Source organism: Euleptes europaea, chromosome 18, assembly GCF_029931775.1.
Source record: "Euleptes europaea isolate rEulEur1 chromosome 18, rEulEur1.hap1, whole genome shotgun sequence".
Classification (NCBI taxonomy): Eukaryota; Metazoa; Chordata; class Lepidosauria; order Squamata; family Sphaerodactylidae; genus Euleptes; species Euleptes europaea.
In genome coordinates, this window is record NC_079329.1 from 16,326,007 (window position 1) to 16,353,989 (window position 27,983).

The window sequence follows — 27,983 nt, forward strand, 5'->3', positions numbered from 1 at the left end:
CTTGACAATTTAAAAAAAAATCGGATTGGGTCTCCAGATGGAAAACCAATGTGGCAAGTCTACCATCCCTTCCCTTGCAGTTGAAATTCAACTCAACTCAGACTTCTTTCTTTGTTGGTTTTACTCATATTGGACAAGCCCAGAGAAAACTCTGTGAGAGATAACTGTTGACCCAAAAATTCTACCACCACTATCTCAACAGGATACCTTAAAATTATCATGGTCTGTGTAGATGATGTAATCCTCAAGAATAACACCAGAACACTATTCAAATCCACACAATGCCCTCCCAGCTTTTCCAACTTGGATTTCTAGGGCTTTATCCTTAATTTTCCTTCATTTGTTTACCAGCTGATCTTTAGTAAAGGGCATGACTCCCAATAGGTCTGCACCCTTGGAAATCCCACCCCAGCCTGAGATGGACTGCATATTTAAGGAACTCCACCTCAGGTGCATCCTTTTCTCATTTTGGATAACTGGGGGAAATTTCCTCTCTGGGAATGATCTCCAAAGGTGATTGGGTGCTGTGTGCTCATCCCTTACAAGGATACAATTAGAAGTGGAAATGCTGTTGTCCAGGCAATCAGTAGAATCAAAGAAAAACAAGATGACTGCTGTATTGTTGATGGTAAGTATCCAAACACAAAAACAAACACAGATTTTTGGGGGAGGGGATATTGTTAATCACCAACCCTTTCTCTTATACCATAAACCCATTCCAAATCACTCATGTCCACCTGCTCCATCACAACATGGCAAACCACATCTGTTAGTCTCCTGCCTTGAAAACTCCATAAGGGATCACCATAAATTGACTGTGACTTGATGGCACGTCATGCACACACACAACCTAATTGCTGGGAATGTCATATATTCCCAACAGACTTTCCTCCACAACAGCACCCAAAGTGATGCAAAGGCTTCTTTCAATGCCTATTTTGCCAATGTTACCACCCATGCCCCTCAGGAATATAACAAGTTTTGATAAGATCGGACAAGAGCGCTTTCTTTAATTATTCTGCTTCACACTCCATCATGTGCTGTACAATACTTTAGGGAGGTGTTTGTTAACCATGTCATTATCATTGGACTCTATCAATCATCATCTTTCTCTTCAAAAACACATAGGTTTTCTTTTTAGATAATAAACATTCTACTTAGCCAAGCTGGAAAACTTATATAGACTCTTCCGTGAATGTTGCAGATTCTAAGCAGGCAGTCTGCTCTCAGACTGGTCCTCTCAAAATCCTCACATCAGCAGAGTCGGAAGCCATCTAAGGCAATGTTTTGTAACTGTAACTGTTGATAATGAGTTAAAAGCTACAGGACTTAGCATTGAGAGAGGGACAGGAAAAAAACTGATTTCAGGATGGTCATAAGGTTTTTGTTGCTTTTGTTGTTGCTGCTCCTTCAAGCACAGTGCACTGCTCAAACCGTTATGTGCCACATGAATGAGCCCCTTCGGATTCCACACGAGTATTATCAGGAAGGCAACTTCATCATTGGAGGGATTGCTTCTTACTTTCTAATGTTATACCGCATTATAGACTTCAAGCAACATCCTAATCCATGGGCAATTCAGCTAAGCGTGTAAGGATTTCCCCCCATTAGTAGGCCAGGCTATGTTCCCTACAAATAAGGACTATTCACTGCTAAAATGAAAGGCTTGCAGTCCAATGCATGTTTGCACAGAAGTCTTCCCCATTGAGTGCTGTGGGATGTACTCCTATGTGAGCCTTATTTTTTAAAATACAAACTATGTACAAGGATGCGTGTAAGCTTACATGTAAACTGTATGTGCACTTCAATATAACTTATGTGGTCCTTTATTTTATCTTTGCCCCTCTCCCATTTGTCTATATTCCACCCATTTCCCGTGCCATAAGCATCTTAGATTTTCACCTTTGCCCTCAATTTTCCATTCGGACTTCTTTTTAGCATCCTTTGATGCAGTGCGATCCACTTACAATACATAATTTTTCACTTCAGGCCAAAACCTGGAGAAAATCTGTGTGCCCTCTCCTTGGTCTATTCTGTAAAAGAGATCAATAAGAACCTCAAGATTTTACCCAACATCACCTTGGGGTTCCACATTTATCATAGCTATTTTGATGAAAGGATAATTTATAAGAGCATCCTGAGTCTTACTGCTGCCCAGGATAGGCCTGTCCCCAACTACAAATGTGACACCACGATGGATCTAGTAGCTGTCGTTGGAGGGCCAGACTCAGAAACATCACTCTCAATGACCAACGTCTTATCCATTTATAAAGTTCCACAGGTATAAAATGTACATGGGGTATGAAGTTCTTACAATGTGTTTTCCTCTCTTTCCTTGTATTTCTAGAGTTCATTAAGGGCTGAAGAACAAATGAAAACAGAAATGTGATTCTGTGATTCATGCTAAACATCAAGGTTGTAGTTATTGTTCACAGATTTTATTCAGGTAGTTCTTACAGTTCTTCAGTACACCCAGTGGAGTCCTATGGTGTGATTTTATTTGTGGGCATTGCTATGCATTGGACATGGAAAGTGGGATTTTTGTTTCTAAGATACTTAAGGACATGTCACAACTTACATATATAGGCATCTGATGAAGGGAGCGTTGACACTGGAAAATTTGTACCATGAAAATCTTGTTGATATCTAAGGTGCTACTGCACTTGAATCTAGCTCTTCTACTGCTGACCAACATATTAACAAATACGATGATTTGAAGGAAACGCTAAGAAATTATATGCTTTGGGATCCAACACCCTAAGCAGAGGCATATTTCCCAATAATTGCTTCTGCTCTTCCCTGGGAGGAAATGTGAATTTTATCTCAGTATCTGTTTAAAGGTAATTAAAATAATGGAGCGCAGTTTCCTTCATAGTAAGATACCCAAAAAACAAATAACTATGGCCCAGTCATTCATTTTCATATCTCCAATTTTTGTCCCTCATGTAATCTTTCTTGGATGACATTGGGGGTGCCATACTTTTATGGAACAAAGGAACAAAATCCTAGATTTTAATTGAATTGATTTTATTTAACTAAAAGTGATATTATTATTGTTAATTGTATATCATTGATGGTATGTTTGGAAGCTGCCCTGAGCCCGGCATTGTCGGAGGAAAGTGGGGTACAAATTGAATTAGATAATTAAATAAATGATTGTTAAATGTATATATAACCAGTGTGTAATCGCTTTACCATAGATACATATATATCTCCTAACAGGTTGCTTATTCTTTATTTACTTTGGAGAAACAAGAGAAAGTCCAGCTCCATTCCTTCTACCAGATGGTTCCCAATGAAAGACATCAGTACAATGCAATCGCCCAGTTACTTCTGCATTTTTGGTGGAAGTGGGTTGGGATCATTGCACCAGATGATGATAAAGGAGAGCGCTTCATACAGGTGCTGGTACCAATGCTGTCCCAGAGTGGCATCTGCGTTGCCTTTACAGAAAGAATAGTCACCGTGAATTTTTCCATACAAGACCCCAATTTTATAGGACACTTTCGGAACATGTCCTTTTTTTTAAACAAATCACAAGCCAACGTGCTTATCCTGTATGTAAACATTCATACCACAGTTCCTTTGGGAATATGGCTACAAATGTCAGAAAGTGCAAAGACACCTATCGGTAAAGTGTGGCTCATGACAGCCCACTGGGATTTTGAATCAGTGAGTTTGCAATGGGCTTTTGTAAGACGCGCTCTTCATGGTGCTTTATCTTTTGAGGTTCGTGCCAAGGTTGTACCGGGGTTCCAAAATTTCCTTCATCTCTTAAGTGCTCATTGGCCAAAAAAGATCAACATTTTCAGGGTCTATTGGAATTCAGCATCTCACTGTTTACTGCCAGATTTCAAGGAGGACAAGATCAGCTGTATCGGGGAAGATCAATTCAAGAACCTTCCTGGAAGTGATTTTGTAACAACCTTAGCTGGCCAAAGGTACAGCATCTACAATGCTGTCTATGCCATAGCACATTCTTTGCATGCAGTGCATACGTCCAGACTCAAACCCAAGCAGGTGATGGATGGAGACAACTCGAAGCCCCTGCATTTTCAACCCTGGAAGGTAATATCTCAGTCCCAAGAAGCTTTCTGCATTTAGTATTTTTAGGGTGCAATCCTCGGCAGGTTTACTTAAAAGAAAGTCCCAATTTATTCAGTGGAGCTTATTCTCAGGAAAGTGTGTTTAGGATTGAAGGCGTAATATATTTAAAAGCTAAGTAGAAGTATGCAGTCATCTTTGAAAATCACGGAAGGCTTGTTGAGTGAGAGTATGGGGAACCCTTTTTCAGGGTTGCCAACCTCCAGGTACTAGCTGGAGATCTCCTGCTATTCCAACTGATCTCCAGCTGATAGAGATCAGTTCACCTGGAGAAAATGGCCGCTTTGGTAATTGGACTCTGTGGCATTGAAGTCCCTCCCCTCCCCAAATCCTGACCTCCTCAGGCTGCGCCCCAAAAATCTCCAGGTATTTTCCAACTCGGAGCTGGCAACCCTACTTTTTTTCCATGCAACTTTCATGCTTTCAAAAACCCTTCAGAAAATTACTGTTCACACTTTATGGGGGGAATAGGGATTCATAGAAGCAGGATTATAGAACTGAGAATGAGCAGGGAAGCATCCCAAATGATGTCAAAATCATATCCACACATTTGAGATGGAAGCTCCATCCTGAAATATTGTTCCCCCATTATGTTTACATGAAAAACATTGCTGTGAAATCTCCTTAATGCAATTAAATCTGTCAGCAAGGAAAAATATTGCTCTTTCAAAAACATCTATTTGCGGAATCTCAATAGGTAGCACCCAGAATGATACCATCCTTCACCATTCTATAAACGTTTCATTTCTTTCAATACAGCTTCACCATTTTCTGAGGGGCCTGTCATTTAACAATAGTGTTGGAGAAGAAGTGTCTTTGGATGAGAATGGTGAAATAAGAACTGGATTTGATATTGCAAACTGGGTCCTGTTCCCAAACAATTCCTTCTTAAGAGTGAAAGTCGGATGGACTGATCCACAAGCTTCATCAGGCAAAGAGTTCACCATTAATGAAGACAATATCACATGGCACAGCACATTTAACCAGGTGGGTTAAACCAGGAGGAGTGGGGAAACCAACCTGGTTCACCAGATTAGAATCCGCCCCTCATGTATAGGAGTGGGGAATCAAACCTGGTTCTCCAGATTAGAGTCCACCGCTCTTAACCACTACTCCACGCTGTCTCTATAGGGCAATTAACTGTTTACTGTGTGAATCAAAATTGTACATTAGATGTTTATCCAGCAGGGCTCTTCGAGTAAAATAAATGCTTTCCCAATAATCTGTTTTTTAAATGTTGCTATGTAAATTTTAATACATCCAAAACAAATATACCATACCCAGACCGGACCTGTCCTTGCTCTTCTCACTCTATTGATTCATTAGCTCATGCTCTCTTGGAATGCCGCTTCTATGAGGAACTTCTTTTTAAAATGTTTTATTATTTTCTCCAAAATCTTAACTCGACTATTGAACAAGTTTAAAAATCCATTGTCATCAAAATTACAATAACAGAAAAACAAAACTTAGTTGATATATAATAACATTAAATTTAAATTGTGTTTGACCTCCCTCCACCTCCTTCCATCTAGAAATAAAATTATTTCTCTTTTGTAAATGGTAACTAATCTTACATATCATTGCATTCACTAATATCTTAATTACTTAATAAACCAATTATAACATAACATTTTGCCCTTATTATAAAATTAACATATGATAAGAAGCTATTTTTACTTACATGTATAAAAAGATTAGTTTAATGAATACCCTCTAAACGACCCCATTTGAAATTCAGTTTCACAATAAGTTTTCCATGCGCCCCATTCTTCCGAAAATTGCATATTATCTTTTTGATTCATTAAAGCTGGAAGTTTCGCCATTTCCATCAGGTCCATCATTTTCTGTATCCAGTCTTTTTTATCTGGTATTTCAGTCAGTTTCCATTTAGCTGCATATGTCAATCTTGCTGCCGCTTCTATGAGGAACTTCGATCATGTTATATCTCTCCCCTTTTAACACATAAATCTAATGCCTCTGTGTCGGACATAATGCCTGTTTAATTAAGTGACAGGGATCCCAAGGCTACATTGTCAATGGCAAGATTTATTTCAGTCCTTATATCCCTCAAACATTAGATTTACGCCGCTTAAGATCAATGGATCAAGGAGCTTCTAAGGGATAAAGGAAAGGATATCCAAAACAAATTTACCCTAATTATGGACTTGGCTTTCTCTCTTGCCATGTAATGCTGAAATCTCAAATGCCAGCTCACATAGGTCTTCTTCAGATCCAGGGTCCTCCAGGAAGGAATGGGACTGGGAACTAGGTCAATCCCTTTTTGTAATAATACTAGGTAAGAAATGGCCAAGAGTGTTTCAGCAGAGGCTTCCAAAGAAAATAGTTTTGCTTCGGTTTATGAAGACACTGCAACAACTGAATGGTCTGTCACTTGTTGGTAGATGAAAACTAACATACATTCAGGAAAATAGCTAGAAAAAAATATCAGCCAAATGTTCCAGTTATCTTCCAACAATTTGAATACATTTTAAACATTTTTTTGAAATTTCTTATTATAGGTATTATTGAATTTACGGATCTAAAAATGTGTGATAAAAGTATTTCACGACGTATTTCATGTGGATTAACATTCGTCTAACAAGTAAACTTCAGGTTTGAAATTAGAGTTTAATTAGAGTTCAGGTTTAATTAGAGTTGCCAACCTCCAGGTACTAGCTGGAGATCTCCTGCTATTACAACTGATCTCCAGCCAATAGAAATCAATTCACCTGTAAAAAATGGCCGCTCTGGCAATTGGACTCTATGGCATTGAAGTCCCTCCCCTCCCCAAACCCCACCCTCCTCAGGCTCTATTCGGAGCTGGCAACCCTAGGTTTAACATTCAGACAGCCCAATGCAAAGCTTGTTAAATATGAATGTATGTGACAGTTGGATTCCATTAAGATTTAGACTAGGGAATGAGAAGACCATTTTACTAATTGTGGGGAAATGTCTTCTACTCTCCTGTTCATGAATAGGTGCCACCTTCTTCCTTGTGTAATGAGAAATGCCTTCCAGGTTTCAGGAGGACAAAGCAGGATGGGAAGCTATTTTGTTGCTATGACTGTGTTCGGTGTCCAGATGGAAAGATTTCTGACCAGATGGGTAAGAGACATCATATCTTATTACATCAAACACTATTTAATCTGTGTTCAACACATGTCCTTGGATAAATGCACTTCTTCTGTGAGGGAGGCAGTAATGTGTGCAGTGGGAAGAAGAAGAAGAAGAAGAAGAAGAAGAAGAAGAAGAAGAAGAAGAAGAAGAAGAAGAAGAAGAAGAAGAAGAAGAAGAAGAAAAAGAAAAAGAAAAAGAAGAAGAAGAAGAGTTGGTTTTTACATGCCGGCTTTCTCTACCACTTGAGGAAGAATTAAACAGGCTTACAATCACTTTCCCTTCCCCTCCTCACAACAGACACCCTGTGAGGTAGGTGGGACTGAGAGTGTGTGACTAGCCCAAGGTTACCCAGCTGGCTTCATGCATAGGAATGGGGAAACCAACTCGGTTCACCAGATTAACATCCGCCGCTCATGTGGAGGAGTGGGGAATCAAACCAGGGTCTCCAGATCAGAGTCCACCTCTCCAAACCACCACTCTTAACCTCTAGGAGAATTGTGTTCAGATACTTTTGGAGTAATCTAAATCCTGCATTATATTTGGATATGCTGATATAAAATTAAAATATTTCAAGTAGTGATAACATTTATATATTAAACAAAATCTTTCTTTTTCAGTAGATAAAGACATTTCTCCCAGTTGGAACATGATTTGATCATTCCTTTCTTCTTGCTTTAAAAAAAGCTAAATAAATAAATATTATTGTCAGTTTAGAATGGAGCTATATTCACAACACTCTAATTTTTAGAAGTACTGGGTCCTAACATGGTCACCATTTCCTAGGGTTCAAGATGAAATGTGAGAGAGGAGTTGTCATGTTACGTTGGGAAGTTTCTGAACTAATATCTATTCTGTTTTTCAGACACGGACAATTGTTTCCCATGCCCTGATGACCAGTATGCAAACTGGGATCAAGACAAATGCCTTCCCAAAGTTTTAAACTTCCTTTCTTATGATGAAAATTTGGGCATCACCTTAGCTCTCCTGGCATGTTCCTTTGCCCTTATCACAGTTGTGGTTCTTGCAATCTTCATTAAGTACCAAAACACCCCTGTGGTCAAAGCTAACAATCAGGATCTCACTTACATTCTCCTCATTTCCCTAATTTTCTGCTTCCTCTCCTCACTGTTATACATTGGTCGCCCTGGAATCGTGACTTGTCTCCTCAGACAAATGGCTTTTGGCATCATCTTCTCAGTGGCTATTTCTTGTGTCTTGGCCAAAACCATCAATGTGGTTCTGGCTTTCATGGCTACCAAGCCAGGATCCAGAATGAGAATTTGGATAGGCAAAAGACTCACAAACATGGTTGTTCTTTCTGGCTCTTTTATTCAAGTAGTTATTTGTACCGTTTGGCTATGTACTGCTCCTCCATTCCCAGATGTTGACATGAAGTCTCTGGCTGAACAAACAGTGGTAGAGTGTAATAAAGGGTCAGTTGCCATGTTTTATTCTGTTCTGGGATATACAGCATTAATGGCAATAGCAAGCTTCATTGTGGCTTTCTTTGCTAGGAAGTTGCCGGACACTTTTAATGAAGCCAAATTCATCACTTTCAGCATGTTGGTCTTTTGCAGTGTTTGGATATCATTTGTTCCAACTTACCTGAGCAGCAAGGGAAAATATATGGTGGCTGTGGAGATCTTTTCGATCTTGGCCTCCAGCGCTGGCTTACTTGCATGCATTTTTGCCCCTAAATGTTATATAATTGTCTTGAGGCCTCAGCTAAATAGTCAAGGGCAGCTAGCCTGGAGAAGTAAGAGTACAAGATCTGATTAAAATGTGCTCCCTGTTCCTTCAGGAATTCCTCTCTATCTCTGAAAGAGGTTAGGAAGGCAGTATGGACAGGAAAGAACATCAAACTTTTGTTTGGATCCAGACTAAATTGGCAATTTTCACAATTTCCCTCTTCCCTTTGCAGACCTCCCTCAAGTCATTTCACAGGGTCCACTATCCCCATGGAGCAACATTTCATTCAGTTATGTGGCCTGCTGTGAGAAAGGAAAGGCAAAAAAAATCTGTCCAGCTGAATCTGAAACCCATCCGTAGTATATGAATGAGCCCAATTTATTATCATTGCATAATAAAATTGTGGGAGTCATGTGGTCAGATCATTGGACAACCCACCATACACCTCATCTGATGCCCCCCTCCTCACCCAACCTTTCTCCATTACTTCCTTTGCAAATTTAGACTTGGTCTGTAGGGTTGATCATGATGCATTCAAAAAGAACATCATAATAAGCCCACAAATGACTTAGGTGTACGTGGAAAAAAAGATATCCAAAACATGACGGTGGCTGTGAAACCATGGCACAGGATTCTATGGTTCCTATTGGCTCTCCAGATTAGAATCTGCCGCTCTTAACCACTGCAACATGATGGCCCCCTCCCGTTTATCTTACCCTTCCCCCGCCCTTCCCCTTCCCCCGTCCTTTCCTTCCCCTCCTTGTCTTCTCTTCCTTCCTTTGGACCTGCAAGTTCTGTGCTGTTTGTTGGTCTCCCCTATTACCATCTTCTGGACCGTCTTCACCCTATTGATGACAGCCCCACCGATATGAGCTGGGTACGTAGTTCAGGGCACCGTTTTGTATGATATCAGATTAGGAACAATGGTTTTAAGTTATATGTTTTAATTCTATATTTGTACATGAGCAGCGTTTTCTGCTCTATGCTTTGAAAGCATGCCAATGGCTGTTTTAGTTGGGCGGTACAAACAAATCCCCAAGGATCAACACTTGTATATCTGCAATACCCGTGTGCAGGAGGATTTACCCCATTATTTACTCCATTGCCCACTCTATGCACAGCCGAGGACTAAGTTTCTGGATGGGCTACTAGTGGGTACAAACCTCCACTCAGAAAAGGAGAAAATCATATTATTGCTGTCTGACTCCAATGAGTATATTTCTCATAGAACATCATTGTTTGCTCTGGCAGCAAGGAAAATAAGAGCTAAGATAGTTAGTTCTACAACAGAATCCCACAAATGATGTTGTTTTTGGTGCTTCGTATCCATGTTAACCCTACTAGATTTTATTTTCTTGTACATTTCTATATTTGTACATTTGTTTATTGTTGCGAATGTGGTTGTAAGCCGCCCTGAGCCCAGCCCTGGTGGGAAAGGGTGGAGTATAAATCCAATCCAATCAAATAAAAAATAAATAAAAATTGCAGTATGAAATGAAGGCCCATGCTCCGTTTTTTAACTCTGTATTGAGGACATCACTTCACAGTGGCTTTCCTAGCTAGGTAGTTGCTAGACACTGTTATCAACACCAAGTCAAATACTTTCAGCCTGCTACTGTTTTGTGGTCTTTGAAGATCCCTTCTTCCTATTGAATTCATAGGAAAAATTCATGGATCTCATGAAGACATTCGACAGCTTTCCTATGTTTCTTGTATACTTTTTGTTCTCTTTCCTACTTCATACTTTCTTCCCTTCCTTCATTTATTATGATGCACGCCTCTCAAAAGCATATTAACTTGGCAAAAAAGTAGCATAGGAAGTGGCTCTTTAGGTATTGGTTTCTTTAGGAAAACTCATTTCAAAGTTAAAACATGCTTAACTGAGTAGCAGGCTTGGGGCTCCCCAGTGTTGAAGACACACCCTCGGTGAAGGTAATGTGGATGAGCAAAATTAAATACGTTCCCCTAAAGCATATAACAAGTTTTGATGAGGTTAGGCAACCATGTTTCCTTTAATTAACACTTCTGCTTCATACAACGTGACGAGGTACACAATACCACAGGGAGGTGATGGTGAACCCAGTCATTATCACATAATTCAGGGATTCATTGACCTTGTCGCCAAAGCACATACAGTTTTTCAGAGATCATAAACATTAATCATAGCCACAATGTAAAAACCTATATTAACCACTTTACCATAATTAAGATTGGGAATTATAGGCAGAGTTCTACCAAGTTGATTTTCCCTTTAGGTTTACAGGGCATGTATCAGGTACATTTCATATGAGTCAGAAGCCATTGGAGACAAAGTATTGTGACCTGATGAATATTTGATGACCATGAGTTTAAAAGTACCTGACATAGCATTGAGAGAGGGAGAGGAAAAATTGCATTCAGGGTGGGAATGGCATTTCTTTTGCTATTGTTATTGCTCCTCCTCCAAGCACAGTGCACGGCTCAAACCACTATATGCAGCATGAATGATCCCCTTCAGATCCCACATGAATATTATCAGAAAGGCGACTTCATCATTGGTGGGATTGCTTCGCTCTTTGAAACCTATTATCGCATTGTAGACTTCAAGCAACATCCAAATCCATGGGTTGTTCTGCGACCTGTGTAAGGTCACCAGGATAGATTCTTTACAAATTCTCTGCCACCTAATTGCTCGTTATGATAGAGTTATTGGTTACTTTCTAAGGTAAAGGTAAAGGTCCCCTGTGCAAGCATCGGGTCATTCCTGAAACATGGGGTGATGTCACATCCCGACATTTCCTAGGCAGATTTTGTTTACGGGGTGGTTTGCCAGTGCCTTCCCCAGTCATCTTCCCTTTACCCCCAGCAAGCTGGGTACTCATTTTACCAACCTCGGAAGGATTGAAGGCTGAGTTAACCTTGAGCCGGCTACCTGAAACCTACTTCCATGGGGATCGAACTCAGGTCGTGAGCAGAGCTTGGACTGCAGTACTACAGTTTAACACTCTGCGCCACAGGGCTTTCTAGGGAATTTTAATTGTATGCTGCTTTTATTATCAGTATAACTTCCCTTGAATCTTGGAGTGGAGGAACATGTGTTAAAATTCTCTGAATAAATATGAATACCTCCCTCTTAATATGCTAGGTTTACAGCCCACTACAGTGCACGTTTGCTCAGTAGTCAGTCCCATTCAGAGCAATGGGTTTTACTCCTGCATAAATCATTGCATAGTTGATACTTTATTTTTTACCATGAAATATATAGCTCAAAGGTGCCGGTAGTCTTACATGTAAATTTATGTGCACTTCAATATAATGTATGTGGTCTTTCGTCATTTTGTTTGTACTCTCCACTAGCCTATATGGAACTCTTATCTCATGACATTGTCTTAATTTACCTACCTTCCCTTAGATTCGATTTTCAGCCTTCCCTTTCATATTGTCTGAAGCAGTGTGATGAGATTAAAAACAAATAATTTCTCATTTCAGGCCGATACCAGCAGACAATCTATGTGCCCTCTCTTTGGTGTATACTATAAAGGAGATCAATAAAAATGTCAAGATCTTACCAAACATCACTCTGGGGTTCAACATCTATCATAGTTACTTTGATGCAAGGATAGTTTATAAGAGCATCCTGAGGCTTACTGATATCCAGGAGAGTCCTGTCCCCAACTACAACTGTAACAACAAGATGAATCTTGTAGCTGTTATTGGGGGACCAGACTCAGAAACCTCTCTCTCGATGGCCAATCTCTTACCCATTTATAAGATTCCACAGGTATGAATTGTAAGGGGTGTATGAAAGTTCAACAAATGCCATATATTATTGTTCACAAATGTAAAGTTCTGAAATTAAAGCTAATGAATTATCTGCTATGGCATCCAATATCCTAAACATATGTGTGTGTGTGTTAAGTGCCGTCAAGTCGCTTCCGACTCATGGCGACCCTATGAATGAAAGTCCTCCAAAATGTCCTATCTTTGACAGCCTTTGACAGCCTATCTTTGACAGCCTTGAAGGCTGTGGCTTCCTTTATTGAGTCAATCCATCTCTTGTTGGGTCTTCCTCTTTTCCTGCTGCCCTCCACTTTTCCTATCATGACGGTCTTTTCCAGTGACTCTTGTCGTCTCATGATGTGACCAAAATACGATAGCCTCAGTTTAGTCATTTTAGCTTCTAGAGTCAGTTCAGGCCTGATTTGATCTATAACCCACTGATTTGTTTTTTTGGCAGTCCACGGAATCCGTAACACTCTCCTCCAACACCACATTTAAAAGGAATCTAATTTCTTCCTATCAGCTTTCTTCACTGTCCAGCTTTCACACCCATACATAGTAATAGGGAATATGATGGCATGAATTAATCTAGTCTTGGTGGCCAGTGACACATCCTTACACTTCAAAATATTATCTAGCTCCTTCATGGCTGCCCTTCCCAGTCTCAATCTCCTTCTGATTTCTTGACTGCAGTCTCCCTTTTGGTTGATGGTGGAGCCAAGGAATAGAAAGTCCTAAACATATATTTATCTAAAATTGTCTCATCAGACCTCGAGAATTTTAACAAAATATAAATATTTTAGGAAATGAAGATGATGGAGTACAGGCTTGTTGATGATGTGATGGACGTGAAACAGACGTATGATATTCAGATAGGTTTGCATGATAAACACATCTTCACTTGTCAACATTTTTTCTTCAGGTTGCTTATTCCTTATTTACTTCAGAGAGACATGATACGGTGAAACTTCCTGTCTTCTACCAGGTTGTTCCCAATGAAAGACATCAATATAACGGGATCATCCAATTACTTCTGCATTTCCAATGGAAGTGGGTGGGGATCATTGCTACAGATGATGATAAAGGAGAAAATTTCATAAACATGCTGTTTCCAATGCTTACTCAGAGTGGCATCTGCATTGCCTTTACAGAAAGAATAATAACCCTGAATTTTTATTTGTATGTTCCAAATTTTTTAAGACACTTTCGAAATCTCTCCTTTTTTTTAAACAAATCCAAAGCTAAAGTCTTTGTTATATATTTAGACATTCAAACCACAGTGGCTTTGGTTATTTTGTTAACAACGGCAACAAATGCACACATACCTTTAGGTAAAGTGTGGGTCATGACAGCCCACTGGGATTTTGATTCATCCATATTGAAAAGGCCTTTCATGAAACAAGCTTTACATGGTGCTTTATCCTTTGCAGTTCACTCCGATGAGGCTCCAGGGTTCCAAAATTTCCTTCACTTCTTAAGTGCTTATTGGCCATCAGGAGATGACCTTTTCAGGGTCGTTTGGAATGAGGCATCCCACTGTTTACTGCCAGATTTTAAGGAGGACAAGATCAGCTGTACTGAAGGAGATAAACTTCAGATTCCTCCTGGAATAGATTTTGCAACGACCTTAGCTGGCCAAAGGTACAGCATCTACAATGCTGTCTATGCCATAGCACATTCTTTGCATGTCATGCTCACAACCAAATTCAAACCCAGAGCAGTGATGGATGGAGACAAATTGAAACCTCTGCATTTTCAACCTTGGAAGGTAACACTTTCTCAGTCACAAGAAGCTGTCTATATTTAGTATTTTTAATATATTTATTTTAATATAGTTAAAAGAGAATTAGCAGCTCAGAGGCTGTTTTGAATGGTCAGATGAGAATTTGTGGAATATTTTCCTTCCATGCTTCAGTGTTTTAGCATGCCCTTCCAAAGCTACAGTTTGCTATATATTGGAGAGAGAATAGAGGGACATAGAAAGAAACAAGATCACTAAACAGAGAATGAGCAGGGAAGCATCCCAAATCATGGCAAAATGATATGGATTATACGGAGGGGCCATTATAAAAAGTGGTTTCCTCCTCATGTTTACATAAAAAAAATAATATGAAAGCTCATCCACCCAGTTATATTTGTCAGCAAGAAAATTAAACTTTCAACAGGGTGTACCCAGAGATTCTCCATATGCACTTCCGAGAAAATGACACCCCCCTTCACCATTTGATAAAAGTTTTACTTCTTCCAATATAGCTTCACCATTTCTTGAGGGGCATCTCATTTAACAACAGTGCTGGAGATCAAGTGTCATTTGATGAGAGTGGGGAAATAAGAAGTGGATTTGATATTACAAACTGGGTTAGCTTCCCAAACAATTCCTTCTTAAGAGTGAAAGTAGGCTTGATGGATCCCCAGGCTTCCCCAGGCAGAGAATTCACCATTAATGAAGACAGCATCGCATGGCATAGCACATTTAATGAGGTGGGAACTCACTATTGGATCTAAAGTACACAGCCAAACGAAGAAGTGCGCCAGTTTGTGGTCTAACGAAGTGTCTAACATGGACAAACCATGGCCAGTTTTTCTCTTGAATCCACAGAATGCTGAGTGTGGTCAAATTTATTTCTTAATCTGTGTTCAATAAATACTATTGAATTTACTGGTTTTAAAATGGGTAGTGGGAGTATTTAATATGGATTAAAATTAGACATCTCCCAGCCCAAACCTGAAGGGGGGTATTTCCTTGGCTTGCAAGAGCGGCGCACCCACGCCACCTTTTCGGAGGCTTCTGGGCTGCCGCAGAGGTAAAAAAGGTATTTAAAAAGCAAAATATATATATATAGAAAACAGGAAAAGACACACCATTGAGAACAGCAAGGCTACGACACCAGAAATGTTGTCATAGCAATGCTGCTGTGTGAGGGGGCATTCCCAAGGCAAGACGGGTTAGGAGGCTGACTAGCATTAGCTTCGCCCCTGGGTACACCCCAGGAACACCTCCCCCACACTGGTGTTCCCTTCCGGGATTTATTTCCTCGAGTAACGTTGCTGATGGCAGGGGGCGGCGGAGCTCTGCGGCTCTCGAATGCCAGCATGTTGGCCCCCGCACTGGTTTAGGTGCCACTTTATAAAGTGGCACCTATGCTGGTGCGGGGTCATGCCGGCTCCTGAAGAGCTCCACCCAACCTTCAGGAATGGGCTCTACGGGTGAACTTCAAGCCTAAAAAAGCTCATTAAATTGAGGTTCCAATTCAAACAGCCCAACACAAAGTTGTTGGGATTTGAATATGTGTAAAAAAAAAAAAATGGTTAATTCAAATTTAGATTAGGCAATACTCTTCTCATTTTAATAAGTGTGGTGAAATGCCTTCCACTTTTGTTGCTGAATAGGTGCCACCTTCTTCCTTGTGCAATGAGAAATGCCTTCCAGGTTCCCACAGGAAAAAGGGGGAAGGGAAGCCATTTTGTTGCTATGACTGTGCTCCATGTCCAGATGGAAAGATTTCAGAGCAGAAAGGTAAGAAGCATCATGCCATTGCATCAAGCACTATCTTATCGGTGCTCAATAAACATTATTTGGTGCATGGGCATCTTTTTGTGTCATAGAAACAATGTTTGCACATGGAGAAAGGAGAATACAGTGTCCAAATATGTCTAAGCAATCACACAGCGCATTCCTGAGAGGAATGCCAGCACTGGTCATAGCAGGCAGTGCAGCTGTGCTGCCTCCAAAGGTTTTGCCCCCTTCCCAAACCTCCCTGCAGCGTAAAAAATCATGCAACCCTTTATAGGGTTGCACGGGATATATGCCTCCTAAAAAGGTGCCTTATCTCTCAAAAATAAAAAGGGGCATTCCCAGCCCAAAAGGGCTTTGGAGGCTGCTTAAAGGCAGCTCCTTCCCCAGCCCAGCATCGTAACACCCCGAGAACGCCTTCTGGGATTCCGGAACACCCTAGGAACACCTCCCGTGATGCTGGCTCGGGCTTTGACACCAGTGGGATGCCGGTGGAAGGCCCCGTCGTCAGCGTCCTGGTGTGGCACTGCCACGGCAGTACCCAGCAACCAGCGTTCGGGCCACTAACGTTGGTGTAACTTGCTCGGACACCAGATTTCGCCCTTCAGGCTGAGGAATGCACATTAAATCATGCAATGTATTTGAAAATTGCTCAAATAAAATTGAAGTTATTAGCCATTCATTCATTCATTCATTCCTTTGGAAAATTTCTCTGTCATCTCTCCAGTGAAACTGCTCAAGTTGGCTTGCAAAGGAACACTTAAAAATGAAATGCCATAAAATATTTTGCATTGAATAAATTAATATAAACCAAGCCAGAGCATAAAAATAGCATCAAACACTCAGAGACTTAAAATAGGTCTTATGCTAAGACTATCAATATGATGTTAAAAGATCAGCCTCTTATTTAAAAGGCTGGTAAATCAGAAATGTTTTGGCTTGGTGCTTAAAAGCGAGTAGCTTAGGTTAAAAATGTAAAATTTGTGGAAATTTTGCAGCTGTGCAAAAATAGAATAGAGTTACATTAACAGCCCTTAAAACTTCAATCAATCTTTATTAAAACAGTCACAGACCAGCACAGCTCTTCACAATTTACCACTGAAACCCTTAGTATTACACTCTATCCACGGGTTTATACAAATTGTAAAATAGTTATTTGCACAATTATTACAAACTGTTTATACTACTCATTAAAATTATTGGCATACCAACATTCTCAGCAGCGTCTGAGGGATTCTACAGGGAGCTGCACAGAACATTGCCATTCCAGCTGTAAACTGTGTATTTTCTTCTACAAGAAACATTTTAGTATACTCCGGACCTGAACAGCTGGGATGCCAACTAAGCCAGGGGGAGATAAACTTAGAAATACTGAATCTCAACATGGGCATCATTGCCAGGGTTACAGGATGACATATGAGGGAGGAGTTTTTATGTTATATACAAGAGTTTATTTATTTAAGTATTTACACCCTACTTGTACCCTTAAAAAGTCTGCTTAAGAAGTAGATAAGCAAACAAACAGGAGGACCCAATCAAAATCTAGTTAATGGGATCATTGGCTGGTGTATTTGAAGTCAGGCAGCAAGCCACAGGCCTTTGGGCTCTTTCCTCTTGAACTTTATACAAGGGCTCATGTTTCTGGCCACATCCAAGCTTCATTGGGTTCCTGAAGGAATAGAGACCAATTCTCAGCAAAGTTGTTAAAAAGCTAGTAAGATGATATTCCTATTACATTCTAAAAAGAAGTTCATGAAATAGCATTGATTCTATTTTTCAGACGTGGATAGCTGTTTCCGATGCCCAGAAGATCAGTATGCCAACAAAGAACGAGATCGATGTCTTCCCAAAGTTTTAAGCTTCCTTTCTTTTAATGAAGATCTGGGCATCACCTTAGCTCTCCTGGCGTGCTCCCTTGCTTTGATCACAGTCGTGGTTCTTGGAATCTTCATTAAGCATCAGAATACCCCCGTTGTCAAAGCCAACAATCAGGATCTCACTTACCTTCTCCTCATTTCCCTCATCCTCTGCTTCCTTTCCTCATTGTTATACATCGGTCACCCTGGAATCGTGACCTGTCCTCTCCGGCAAATGGCTTTTGGCATCACCTTCTCAGTGGCTGTTTCTTCTGTCTTGGCCAAAACCACCAATGTGGTTCTGGCGTTCATGGCTACCAAGCCTGGATCCAGAATGAGAATCTGGATAGGCAAAAGACTCACAAACATAGTTGTTCTTTCTGGCTCCCTTATTCAAGTAGTTCTTTGTACCATTTGGCTATGTACTGCTCCTCCATTCCCAGATGTTGACATGAAGTCTCTGGTTGAAGAAACAGTGGTAGAATGTAATAAAGGGTCAGTTGCCATGTTTTATTCTGTTCTGGGATATATGGCATTAACAGCAATGGTCAGCTTCATTGTGGCTTTCTTTGCTAGGAAGTTGCCAGACACTTTTAATGAAGCCAAGTTCATCACTTTTAGCATGTTGCTCTTTTGCAGTGTTTGGATATCATTTGTTCCAACTTACCAAAGCACCAAGGGAAAATATATGGTGGCTGTGGAGATCTTTTCGATCTTGGCCTCCGGTGCTGGCTTACTTGGATGCATTTTTGCACCCAAATGTTATATCATTGTCTTGAGGCCTCAGCTAAATAGTCACGGGCAGCTAACATGGAGAAGCAAGAGTACAAGATCTGATTAAAATGTGCTCCCTGTTCCTTCAGGAATTCCCTTCTCTCTGAAAGAGGTTAGGAGATATTTTGGACAGGAAAGAACAGCACACTTTGGGCTGGATCTAGACTAAATTGGCAACCCCACTATTCCCTGTAGACCCTCCTCATTTTGTTTCACAAGGTCCCCTATCCCCCAGGAACAATATTTCATTCAATTCTGTGGTCTGCTATGAGAAGGGGAAGTCAGAAAAAAAATCTGTCCAGCAGAATATGAAACCCACGCATAGTGTATGAATTAACCCAATTTATTATCATTGCATAATAAAATTGTGGGGTCATGTGGTCAGATCACTGGTGATTCCATCATACACCTCATCAGTTGCTCCCCTCTTCCCCCATCCCTTCCCCCATTTCTTCCCTTGCAAATCTAGACTTGATCTGTAGTGTTAATACTGTACTACAAGGTGTGTGGGTATTCCTGGTGGAGCAAGTAAACAAACTCCACCTGGAGGCTTTTGCAGGGTTAAAGAATATTATCTAACCACTGCCTACTTTTACAAATAAGTTTTCTTGACTGTCTGTCTGATATTCCATAAGATCCCTCCTTTGGCCTAAGAGGGATGGTGATCCTAAGGCTAAATTTCTACCGAACATATTTCAGGGTACTGGTTAAGAACATAATAACATAAGAAAAGCCATGCTGTATCAGACCAAGACCCATCAAGTCCAGCAGTCTGTACACACAGTGGCCAACCAGGTGCCTCTAGGAAGCCCACAAACAAGACGACTTCAGTAGCATTATCCTACCTGTGTTCCACAGCACCTAATATATTCAGCATGGTCCTCTGATCCTGGAGAGAATAGGTATGCATCATGACTAGTATCCATTTTAACTAGTAGCCTAGTAGTGGTTCATGGCCATACTTTCCCCTTTCCCAACTAGTCTTGTTCTTCCCTAGACAGGATTGTACAAAATCTCTTATTTCAGCTATGGTTACTCTTCCATGCATGTTGTTGATTAATCAATGTTAATAATATCACTAATTGAAGCCTCACTTATACTCTACTTACTTTCTTCTTGGGTAGCTTCTTCTGCTCTTTTTTATTGTTTGGGCAACCTGAGAGACTAACTGCCACCTGTAAAAAAACCAGATCTGGCCGCAGTTTTTCAGTGGTTGTTTCTTCTGGCCAAAAACTCAGTTCCTGTTTAGCTTGCAACACCCCCGCCCCTGGTGATTGGTCATTTCCTGGGGCAGGGAAAGCCCTCATTGGTCAATTTGAAATGGCCAGTCACCAGGGGGCGTGGGGTGTGTGCCAAACTAAACAGGGACTTCATGTGTCCCGCATTTTCTGTTACATGGATCGATTGGCACAGTTTCATCCCTGCTTTTCAAGGTACTGCATACAGTTTTCCCCCCAGCCCGGGTAAATTTGATCGTGGCTGAAACGGGGAATAAACTGGGTTAAGGGATCATGCGTTTTTGGCCTTCTGTGTTTGCAACAATAACAACAACAAAGGACTGTCATTTTTACTTTCCTAACCACAATTCCAGAATCCAGATGTGGCAATGGGGCAGGGTTATGGACAGAGCCACTATATTCTTCTATCCTGTTCCATCATCCAAGTAATTTGTACACGATTGCTGAAACCATCAGCCCCATTCCCAGATTTTGACCTGCATGTAATGCTGGAGAAATCATAGACTTTCTGTCTAGGGGGACCCAAGCCCTGCGGGACTTGGCTCACTTCCAGAGGGCCAGTAAGACAGAGATGTTGCACTGTGAAACAAAGACAAAACATTCCATTTTTAACTCTTTATTGAGCTACATCACTTCACAAAGGCTTTCCCACCTAGGAAGTTGCTAGACAATTTTAATGACATTAAGTCGAATACCTTCAACCTGCTACTGTTTTGTGGTATTTGGGAATTTTTTCCTCCAACTGAGTTCCTGGCGTCAATTCATGGCTCTCATGAAGACATTCTGCAACTTTCCTATGTTTCTTGTTTACTTTTTGTTCTCTTCCTAACTCATATTGTCTTCCCTTCATTCATTTATTATGATGCACTCCTCTGAAAAGTATATTAACTTGGCAAAAAAAGGAGCATAGAAAGTGACTCTTTAGGTATTGGCTTCTTTAGGAAAACTAATTTCAAAGTTAAAATGTGTATAATCGAGTAGCAGGCTTGGGGCTCCCCAGTATGGTAAACACACCCTCTGTGAAGGTAAAGTGGAGGAAGCAAAATTAAGTATGTTCCCCTAAAACATATAACAAGTTCTGATCAGGTCAGACAACCATGTTTCCTTTAATTAACAGATCTGTGCTTCATACTACATTATGTGGAACACAATACCGTAGGGAGGTGATAGTGAACTCAGTCATTATCTCACAATTCTAGGATTCATTGACCTTGTCACTAAAGCACATACGTTTTTTCAGAGATCGTAAACATTATTCATAGCCACACTCTAGAAACCTATATTTACCACTTTATCATAATTATAGTTGGGAATTATAGGCACCCAGAGTTCTGCCAAGCTGGTTGCTTCCCTTTATATTTTTTACAGGCCATGTATCACATACATTGAATGTTTGATGATAGTAGTTTAAATATACATGAGTTAGCATTGAGAGAGGGAGAGGAAAAATTGCTTTCAGGGTGGGAATGGCATTTCTATTGCTACTGTTATTGCTGCTCCTCCAAGTACAGTGTACGGCTCAAACCACTATGTGCCGCATGGATGATCCCCTTCAGATCCCCCACAAATATTATCAGAAAGGCCACTTCATCATTGGTGGGATTGCTTCTCTCTTTGAAACCTATTATCACGTTACAGACTTCAAGCAACATCCTAACCCATGGGTTGTTCAGCTACGTGTGTAAGATCAATCCTCCCCCCTCCGCACGATTTCAGTGATACACCAGGATAGGTTCTTTACAAATTCTCTGCCACTGAATCACGTTTAATGATAGAGTTGATTGTTAGTTTCTAGAGATATTTAATTGTATGCTGTTTTTATTATCAGTATAACTCACTTTGAATCTTGGTGTGGCGAAAAGTATGTTAAAATTCTCAGAATAAATAAGAATATTTCCTTATCAAGAAGCTAGGCTTACAGCCCACTATGGTGCATGATTGCTCAGAGGTCTATTCAGAGCAATGGATTTTACTCCTGCATAAATCTTTGCATAGTTGATACTTTATTTTTTAACATGAAATGTATTGTCTTAATTGCATGTGCACTTCAACTTAACATACGGAGTCTTTCTTCATTTTGTTTTTGCTCTCCACTAGCCTATGTGGAACTCTTTCCTCTTGACATTTTTTTAATTGGCCTGTCTTCCCTCAGATTGGATTTTCAGCCTTCATTTTCATACTGCCGGATACAGCGTGGTGAGCTTACAAAACATATAATTTCTCATTTCAGGCCGATACCAGAAGACAATCTATGTGCCCTCTCTTTGGTGTATACTGTAAAGGAGATCAATAAAAATGTCAAGATCTTACCAAACACCACGCTGGGGTTCTACATTAATCATAGTTACTTTGATGCAAGGATAGTTTATAAGAGCATCCTGAGCCTTACTGATATCCAGGAGAGTCCTGTCCCCAACTACAACTGTAACACCAAGATGAATCTTGTAGCTGTTATTGGGGGACCTGACTCTGAAACATCTGTCTCAATGGCCAATATCTTAGCCATTTATAAGATTCCACAGGTATGTGGTGCATGGGGTGTATGAAGTATTCAACAAATGTCATATATTATTATCAACAAATGTAAAGTTCTGAAATAGAGGCTAAGGAATTATATGCTATGGCATCCAATGTCCTAAACATATATTTCCCTAAAACAGGCTCATTAGAGCTCAAGAATTTTAACAAAATATATATTTTTAGAAAATGAAGACTATGGAGTACAGGCTTGTTGATGATGCGATGGACATAAAACAGACATATGATGTACAGATAGGTTTGTATGATAAGCACATCTCCACTTGTCAACTTTTTTTCTTCAGGTTGCTTATTCCTTCTTTGATTCACAGAAACATTATTCGGTCAAGCACCCTGTTTTCTACCGGGTGGTTCCCAATGAAAGACATCAATATAACGGGATTGTCCAATTACTTCTGCATTTCCAATGGAAGTGGGTGGGTATCATTGCAACCCATGACGATAAAGGAGAAAATTTCATACGCATGCTGTCTCCAATGCTTGCCCATAGTGGCATCTGCATTGCCTTTACAGAAAGAATAATAACCCTGAATTTTTATTTGAGTGTTCCAAATTTTTTAGAACACTTTCGGAACATGTCCCTTTTTTTAAACATATCCCAAGCTAAAGTGCTTGTTGTATATTTAGACATTCATACCACAAAGGCTTTGTTTATTTTGCTATTAACGTCAAAAAATGCGCACATACCTATAGGTAAAGTGTGGGTCATGACAGCCCACTGGGATTTTGAATTATCTATATCAAAATGGCTGTTCATAAAACAAGCTTTCCATGGTGCTTTATCCTTCGCAGTTCACTCCAATGAGGCTCCAGGGTTCCAAAATTTCCTTCACTTCTTAAGTACTCATTGGCCAACATGGGATGACATTTTCAGGGTCATTTGGAATGAGACATCACACTGTTTACTGCCAGATTTCAAGGAGGACAAGATGAGCTGTAATGAGGAAGATAAATTCAAGAGCCTTCCTGGAACTGATTTTGTAATGACGTTAGCTGGCCAAAGGTACAGCATCTACAATGCTGTCTATGCCATAGCACATTCTTTGCATGCCATGCTCACAACCAGATTCAACCCCAGAGCAGTGATGGATGGAGACAAACTGAAGCCTCTGCATTTCCAACCTTGGAAGGTAACTTTTTCTCAGTCCCAAGAAGCTGTCTATATTTAGTATTTTTAATATATTTATTTTAATATATTTAAAAGAGAACTAGCAGCTCAGGGGTTGTTTTGAATTTCACTGAAGGGTTGTTGGATGAGAGTATGTGGTATCTTTTCCTTCCATGCTTCAGTGCTTTAGCATGCCCTTCCAAAGCTACAGTTTGCTATGTATTGGAGAGGGAATAAAGGATAATAAAAAGAAACAGGATTACTAAACAGGAAATCATCCCAAATCATGGAAAAAATCATATGGGTAATATGGAGGGGCCATCATAAAACGTTCCCTCTTCAGGTTTGCATAAAAAAATACTGTTATGAAAGCACATTCACACACTTAAATTCATCAGCAAGGAAACTGAACTCTTAAAAGTGTGTACTTAAGCATTCTCAATATGCACTACCGAGAAAATGACACCACCCTTCACCATTTTATACAAATTTTACTTCTTCCAATGTAGCTTCACCCTTTCTTGAGGGGCATCTCATTTAACAACAGCGCTGGAGATGAAGTGTCATTTGATGAGAGTGGGGAAATAAGAAGTGGATTTGATATTACAAACTGGGTTAGCTTCCCAAACAATTCCTTCTTAAGAGTGAAAGTAGGATCGATGGATCCCCAGGCTTCCCCAGGCACAGAATTCACCATTAATGAAGACAGCATTGCATGGCATAGCACATTTAATCAGGTGGGAACTAACTATAGGATCTAAAGTACACAGCCAAACAAAGAAGTGCGCCAATTTGTGTACCCCTCTCACAAAGTGTCTAACAAGGACAAAGCATGGCCAATTTTACTCTTGAAGCTGCAGAATGCTGAACGTGGTCAAATTTATTTCTTTAAAATGTGTTAGATAAAATTGTGGTGGGAGGAAAGGAATAGGGGGAGAAGAAATAGAGGGAGCAAGAGAAAAAGAGGGAGAAACCAATGGAGAAGAAATTGTTCTAACCCACTGTGGACAATATGTAAGGATTGTCAGATGTAACCTGTTAGGAATATTTCTCCTGCCCTTTATCCCAGGTCAGCTCTGCAGTAGAATGTAATTGTGTTATATGAATGTTCTAGACCATGTATCCCTCCCAAGCCCCTGGACACTCATATTGTACTTTTAAAAACATGAATATCTGATCAGTATTAGTAACATTGTCACTATCAATATGTTCTTTAAAAGGAAAAGTAGGATGAGCCATAGATTCAGCATGGAAGGACATGTTGAAAGGAAGAAGGTAGTACTGCTTTACTGAGTGAGCAAATACATTATGGAATTCACTGCCAATGGTTGGATGGCTACTAGTATAGTCATGGATGCTAGCACAGATGGCTTTGAAAATGATTAAACATATTCCTGGAGGATAGGTGCCACATTTGCTGTCAGCCATGATCGCTGAAGGGAGCCACCACCTCCGTAAGCAGCAAACCTCTGAATGCTAGTGCTAGGAGGCAACATCAGGGGAAGTCTTGTCCCTTCCAGAACAGTGGTTGTCAATAAAATAGGTGATGATACAGATAGGTCACCTGTGAGATGCTCCAGGGCTCTTCCTGTCTTAAAAAAGCGCAGCAAATGCTATCAAAATTATGTGGGTTATTTAAAAATTATAATGTAAATTTTGATAAATTCAGTGTTTTTGTACCTTGTTACGCATGTGTCTTCCTCCCTTGCTGTACATTGCTGAACTCTGAAATACTAACTCGGAGACTTCTTCTTCATAGCTGTCATTCTCTAGTAAGAAATGGGAACAAGCCCCACAGCGAGTTAGAACTTTCTCTGAGTCGACTGGGTAAAGAGTGGTTTAGCAGGGCTTTCCAAAGAAAGTGTGTTTTCTCCAAGATTTAGGTTCTATGGGTAAACTTCAAGCCTAAAAAAGACTCATTAAATTGAGATTTCTATTCAAAAAGCCAAATGCAAAGTTGTTGGGATTTGAATATATGTAAAAAAAAATGGTTTAGTTCAAATTTATATTAGGCAATACTTTTCTCATTGTAATAAGCATGGGGAAATGCCTCCCACTCTTGTTCCTGAATAGGTGCCACCTTCTTCCTTATGCAATGAGAAATGCCTTCCAGGTTACCACAGGAAAAAGGGGGAAGGGAAGCCATTTTGTTGCTATGACTGTGCTCCATGTCCAGATGGAAAGATTTCAGAGCAGAAAGGTAAGAAGCATCATGCCATCACATCAAGCACTATCTTACCTGTGCTCATCACACATTATTTGGTGCATGGGCTTCTTTTTGCTTCATGAGACGCTATGTTTGCAGAATGAGAAAGGAGAATGCAGTGTTCAAATATGTCTAAGTAATCTAAATAATTCAATGTATTTGGAAATTGCCCAAATAAAATTGAAGTTACTCTTCATTCATTCATTCATTCATTTATTTGGAAAAAATTCTCCATCATCTCTCCAGTGAAACTGCTCAAGTTGGCTTGCAAAGGAAAAATGAAATGCCATAAAAGATTTGACAATTAATAAATTATTTATTATAAACCTAACCAGAGCATAAAAACAGGTCTTATGTTAAGTTTATCAATATGATGTTAAAAGATCAGCTTCTTACTTAAAAGGCTGGTAAAACAGAAATGTTTTGGCTTGGTGCTTCAAAAGAGTAATGTAGGTTAGAAATGTCAAATTTCTGGAAATTTTGAAGGTGTGCAAAAAATAGAAAAATTTTAGAAATACTGAATCTGACATGGGCATCATTGCCTAGGTTACAAGATGACATATGAGGTAGTAGCTATTATGTTATAGACAAGAGTTTGTTTAGTTAAGTATTTACACCCTACTTTTCTCCTTTAAAAGTCTGGGTGTAACTTACAACATTATATTTAATTAACAAGTAGATAAGCAAACAAACAGGCCCCATCAAAATCTAGTTAATGGGCTCATTGGCTGGCGTATTTGAAGACAGGCAGCAAGACATAGTCTAAGAGCCAAAGGGCAAAGACCTTCATGCAAGCGCTCATGTTTCTGGCCACATCCAAGATTTATTGGGTTACTGACACAACAGAGACCAATCCTCAGTTGTTAAAAAGCTGGTAAGATAATTCTCCTACTGCATTTTAAAAAGGAGTTCATGAAATAGCATTGATTCTGTTTTTCAGACATGGATAAGTGTTTCCAATGCCCAGAATATCAGTATGCCAACAAAGAACGAGATCACTGTCTTCCCAAAGTTTTAAGCTTCCTTTCTTTTAATGAAGATCTGGGCATCTCCTTAGCTCTCCTGGCTTGCTCCCTTGCTTTGATCACAGTCGTGGTTCTTGGAATCTTCATTAAGCATCAGAATACCCCCATTGTCAAAGCCAACAATCAGGATCTCACTTACCTTCTCCTCATTTCCCTCATCCTCTGCTTCCTTTCCTCACTGTTATACATTGGTCACCCTGGAATCATGACCTGTCCTCTCCGACAAATGGCTTTTGGCATCACCTTCTCAGTGGCTGTTTCTTCTGTCTTGGCCAAAACCATCAATGTGGTTCTGGCTTTCATGGCTACCAAGCCTGGATCCAGAATGAGAATCTGGATAGGCAAAAGACTCACAAACATGGTTGTTCTTTCTGGCTCCCTTGTCCAAGTAGTTATTTGTACCGTTTGGCTATGTACTGCTCCACCATTCCCAGATGTTGACATGAAGTCTCTGGCTGAAGAAACAGTGGTAGAGTGTAATAAAGGGTCAGTTGCTATGTTTTATTCTGTTCTGGGATACATGGCATTAACAGCAATGGTCAGCTTCACTGTGGCTTTCTTTGCAAGGAAGTTACCTGACACTTTCAATGAAGCCAAGTTCATCACTTTCAGCATGTTGGTCTTTTGCAGTGTTTGGATATCATTTGTTCCAGTTTACCTGAGTTCTAAAGGAAAATATATGGTGGCTGTGGAGATCTTTTCAATCTTGGCCTCTAGTGCTGGCTTACTTGGATGCATTTTTGCCCCCAAATGTTATATAATTGTCCTGAAACCTCAGCTAAATAACCAGGGGCATCTAATTTGGAGAAGTAAGAGTTCAAGAACAGATTAATATATTCAAGTCTCCTCTCTGTTTCTCCAAAAATGCCTCTAACTGAAGGAGGCTAGGAGGGATTTTGAAAAGGAAAGAACAAGCAGAATACATTGTATATGAAATAACCTATTATATTATTATTGTGGAGGCAAACAACATTTTATTTGTAGCTGTTTTATAAAATATTTATACCCTGCCTTTTGTGGTTCTACCGGTAAGTAGCTTTAAAAATCCACAATTA

General features: G+C 40.0%; 2 protein-coding genes and 1 pseudogene across 2 annotated transcripts; all 3 read left to right on the forward strand.

Moving 5' to 3' along the window:
* The first annotated feature begins 1,438 nt into the window (after window positions 1–1,438).
* On the forward strand, window positions 1,439–9,000 carry LOC130490515 (vomeronasal type-2 receptor 26-like). The gene is made up of 6 exons (XM_056864339.1): window positions 1,439–1,590; window positions 1,990–2,281; window positions 3,223–3,631; window positions 4,802–5,091; window positions 7,083–7,209; window positions 8,084–9,000. Exons 1-6 carry the CDS (start codon window positions 1,439–1,441, stop codon window positions 8,998–9,000), a joined length of 2,187 nt encoding a protein of 728 aa, XP_056720317.1.
* A 2,389-nt stretch (window positions 9,001–11,389) lies between these two features.
* On the forward strand, window positions 11,390–18,880 carry LOC130490516 (vomeronasal type-2 receptor 26-like). The gene is made up of 6 exons (XM_056864340.1): window positions 11,390–11,532; window positions 12,379–12,670; window positions 13,473–13,545; window positions 14,100–14,437; window positions 16,060–16,186; window positions 17,964–18,880. Exons 1-6 carry the CDS (start codon window positions 11,390–11,392, stop codon window positions 18,878–18,880), a joined length of 1,890 nt encoding a protein of 629 aa, XP_056720318.1.
* Window positions 18,881–21,589: 2,709 nt separating this feature from the next.
* On the forward strand, window positions 21,590–27,760 carry LOC130490517 (vomeronasal type-2 receptor 26-like; annotated as a pseudogene).
* The last annotated feature ends 223 nt before the right edge of the window (window positions 27,761–27,983 follow it).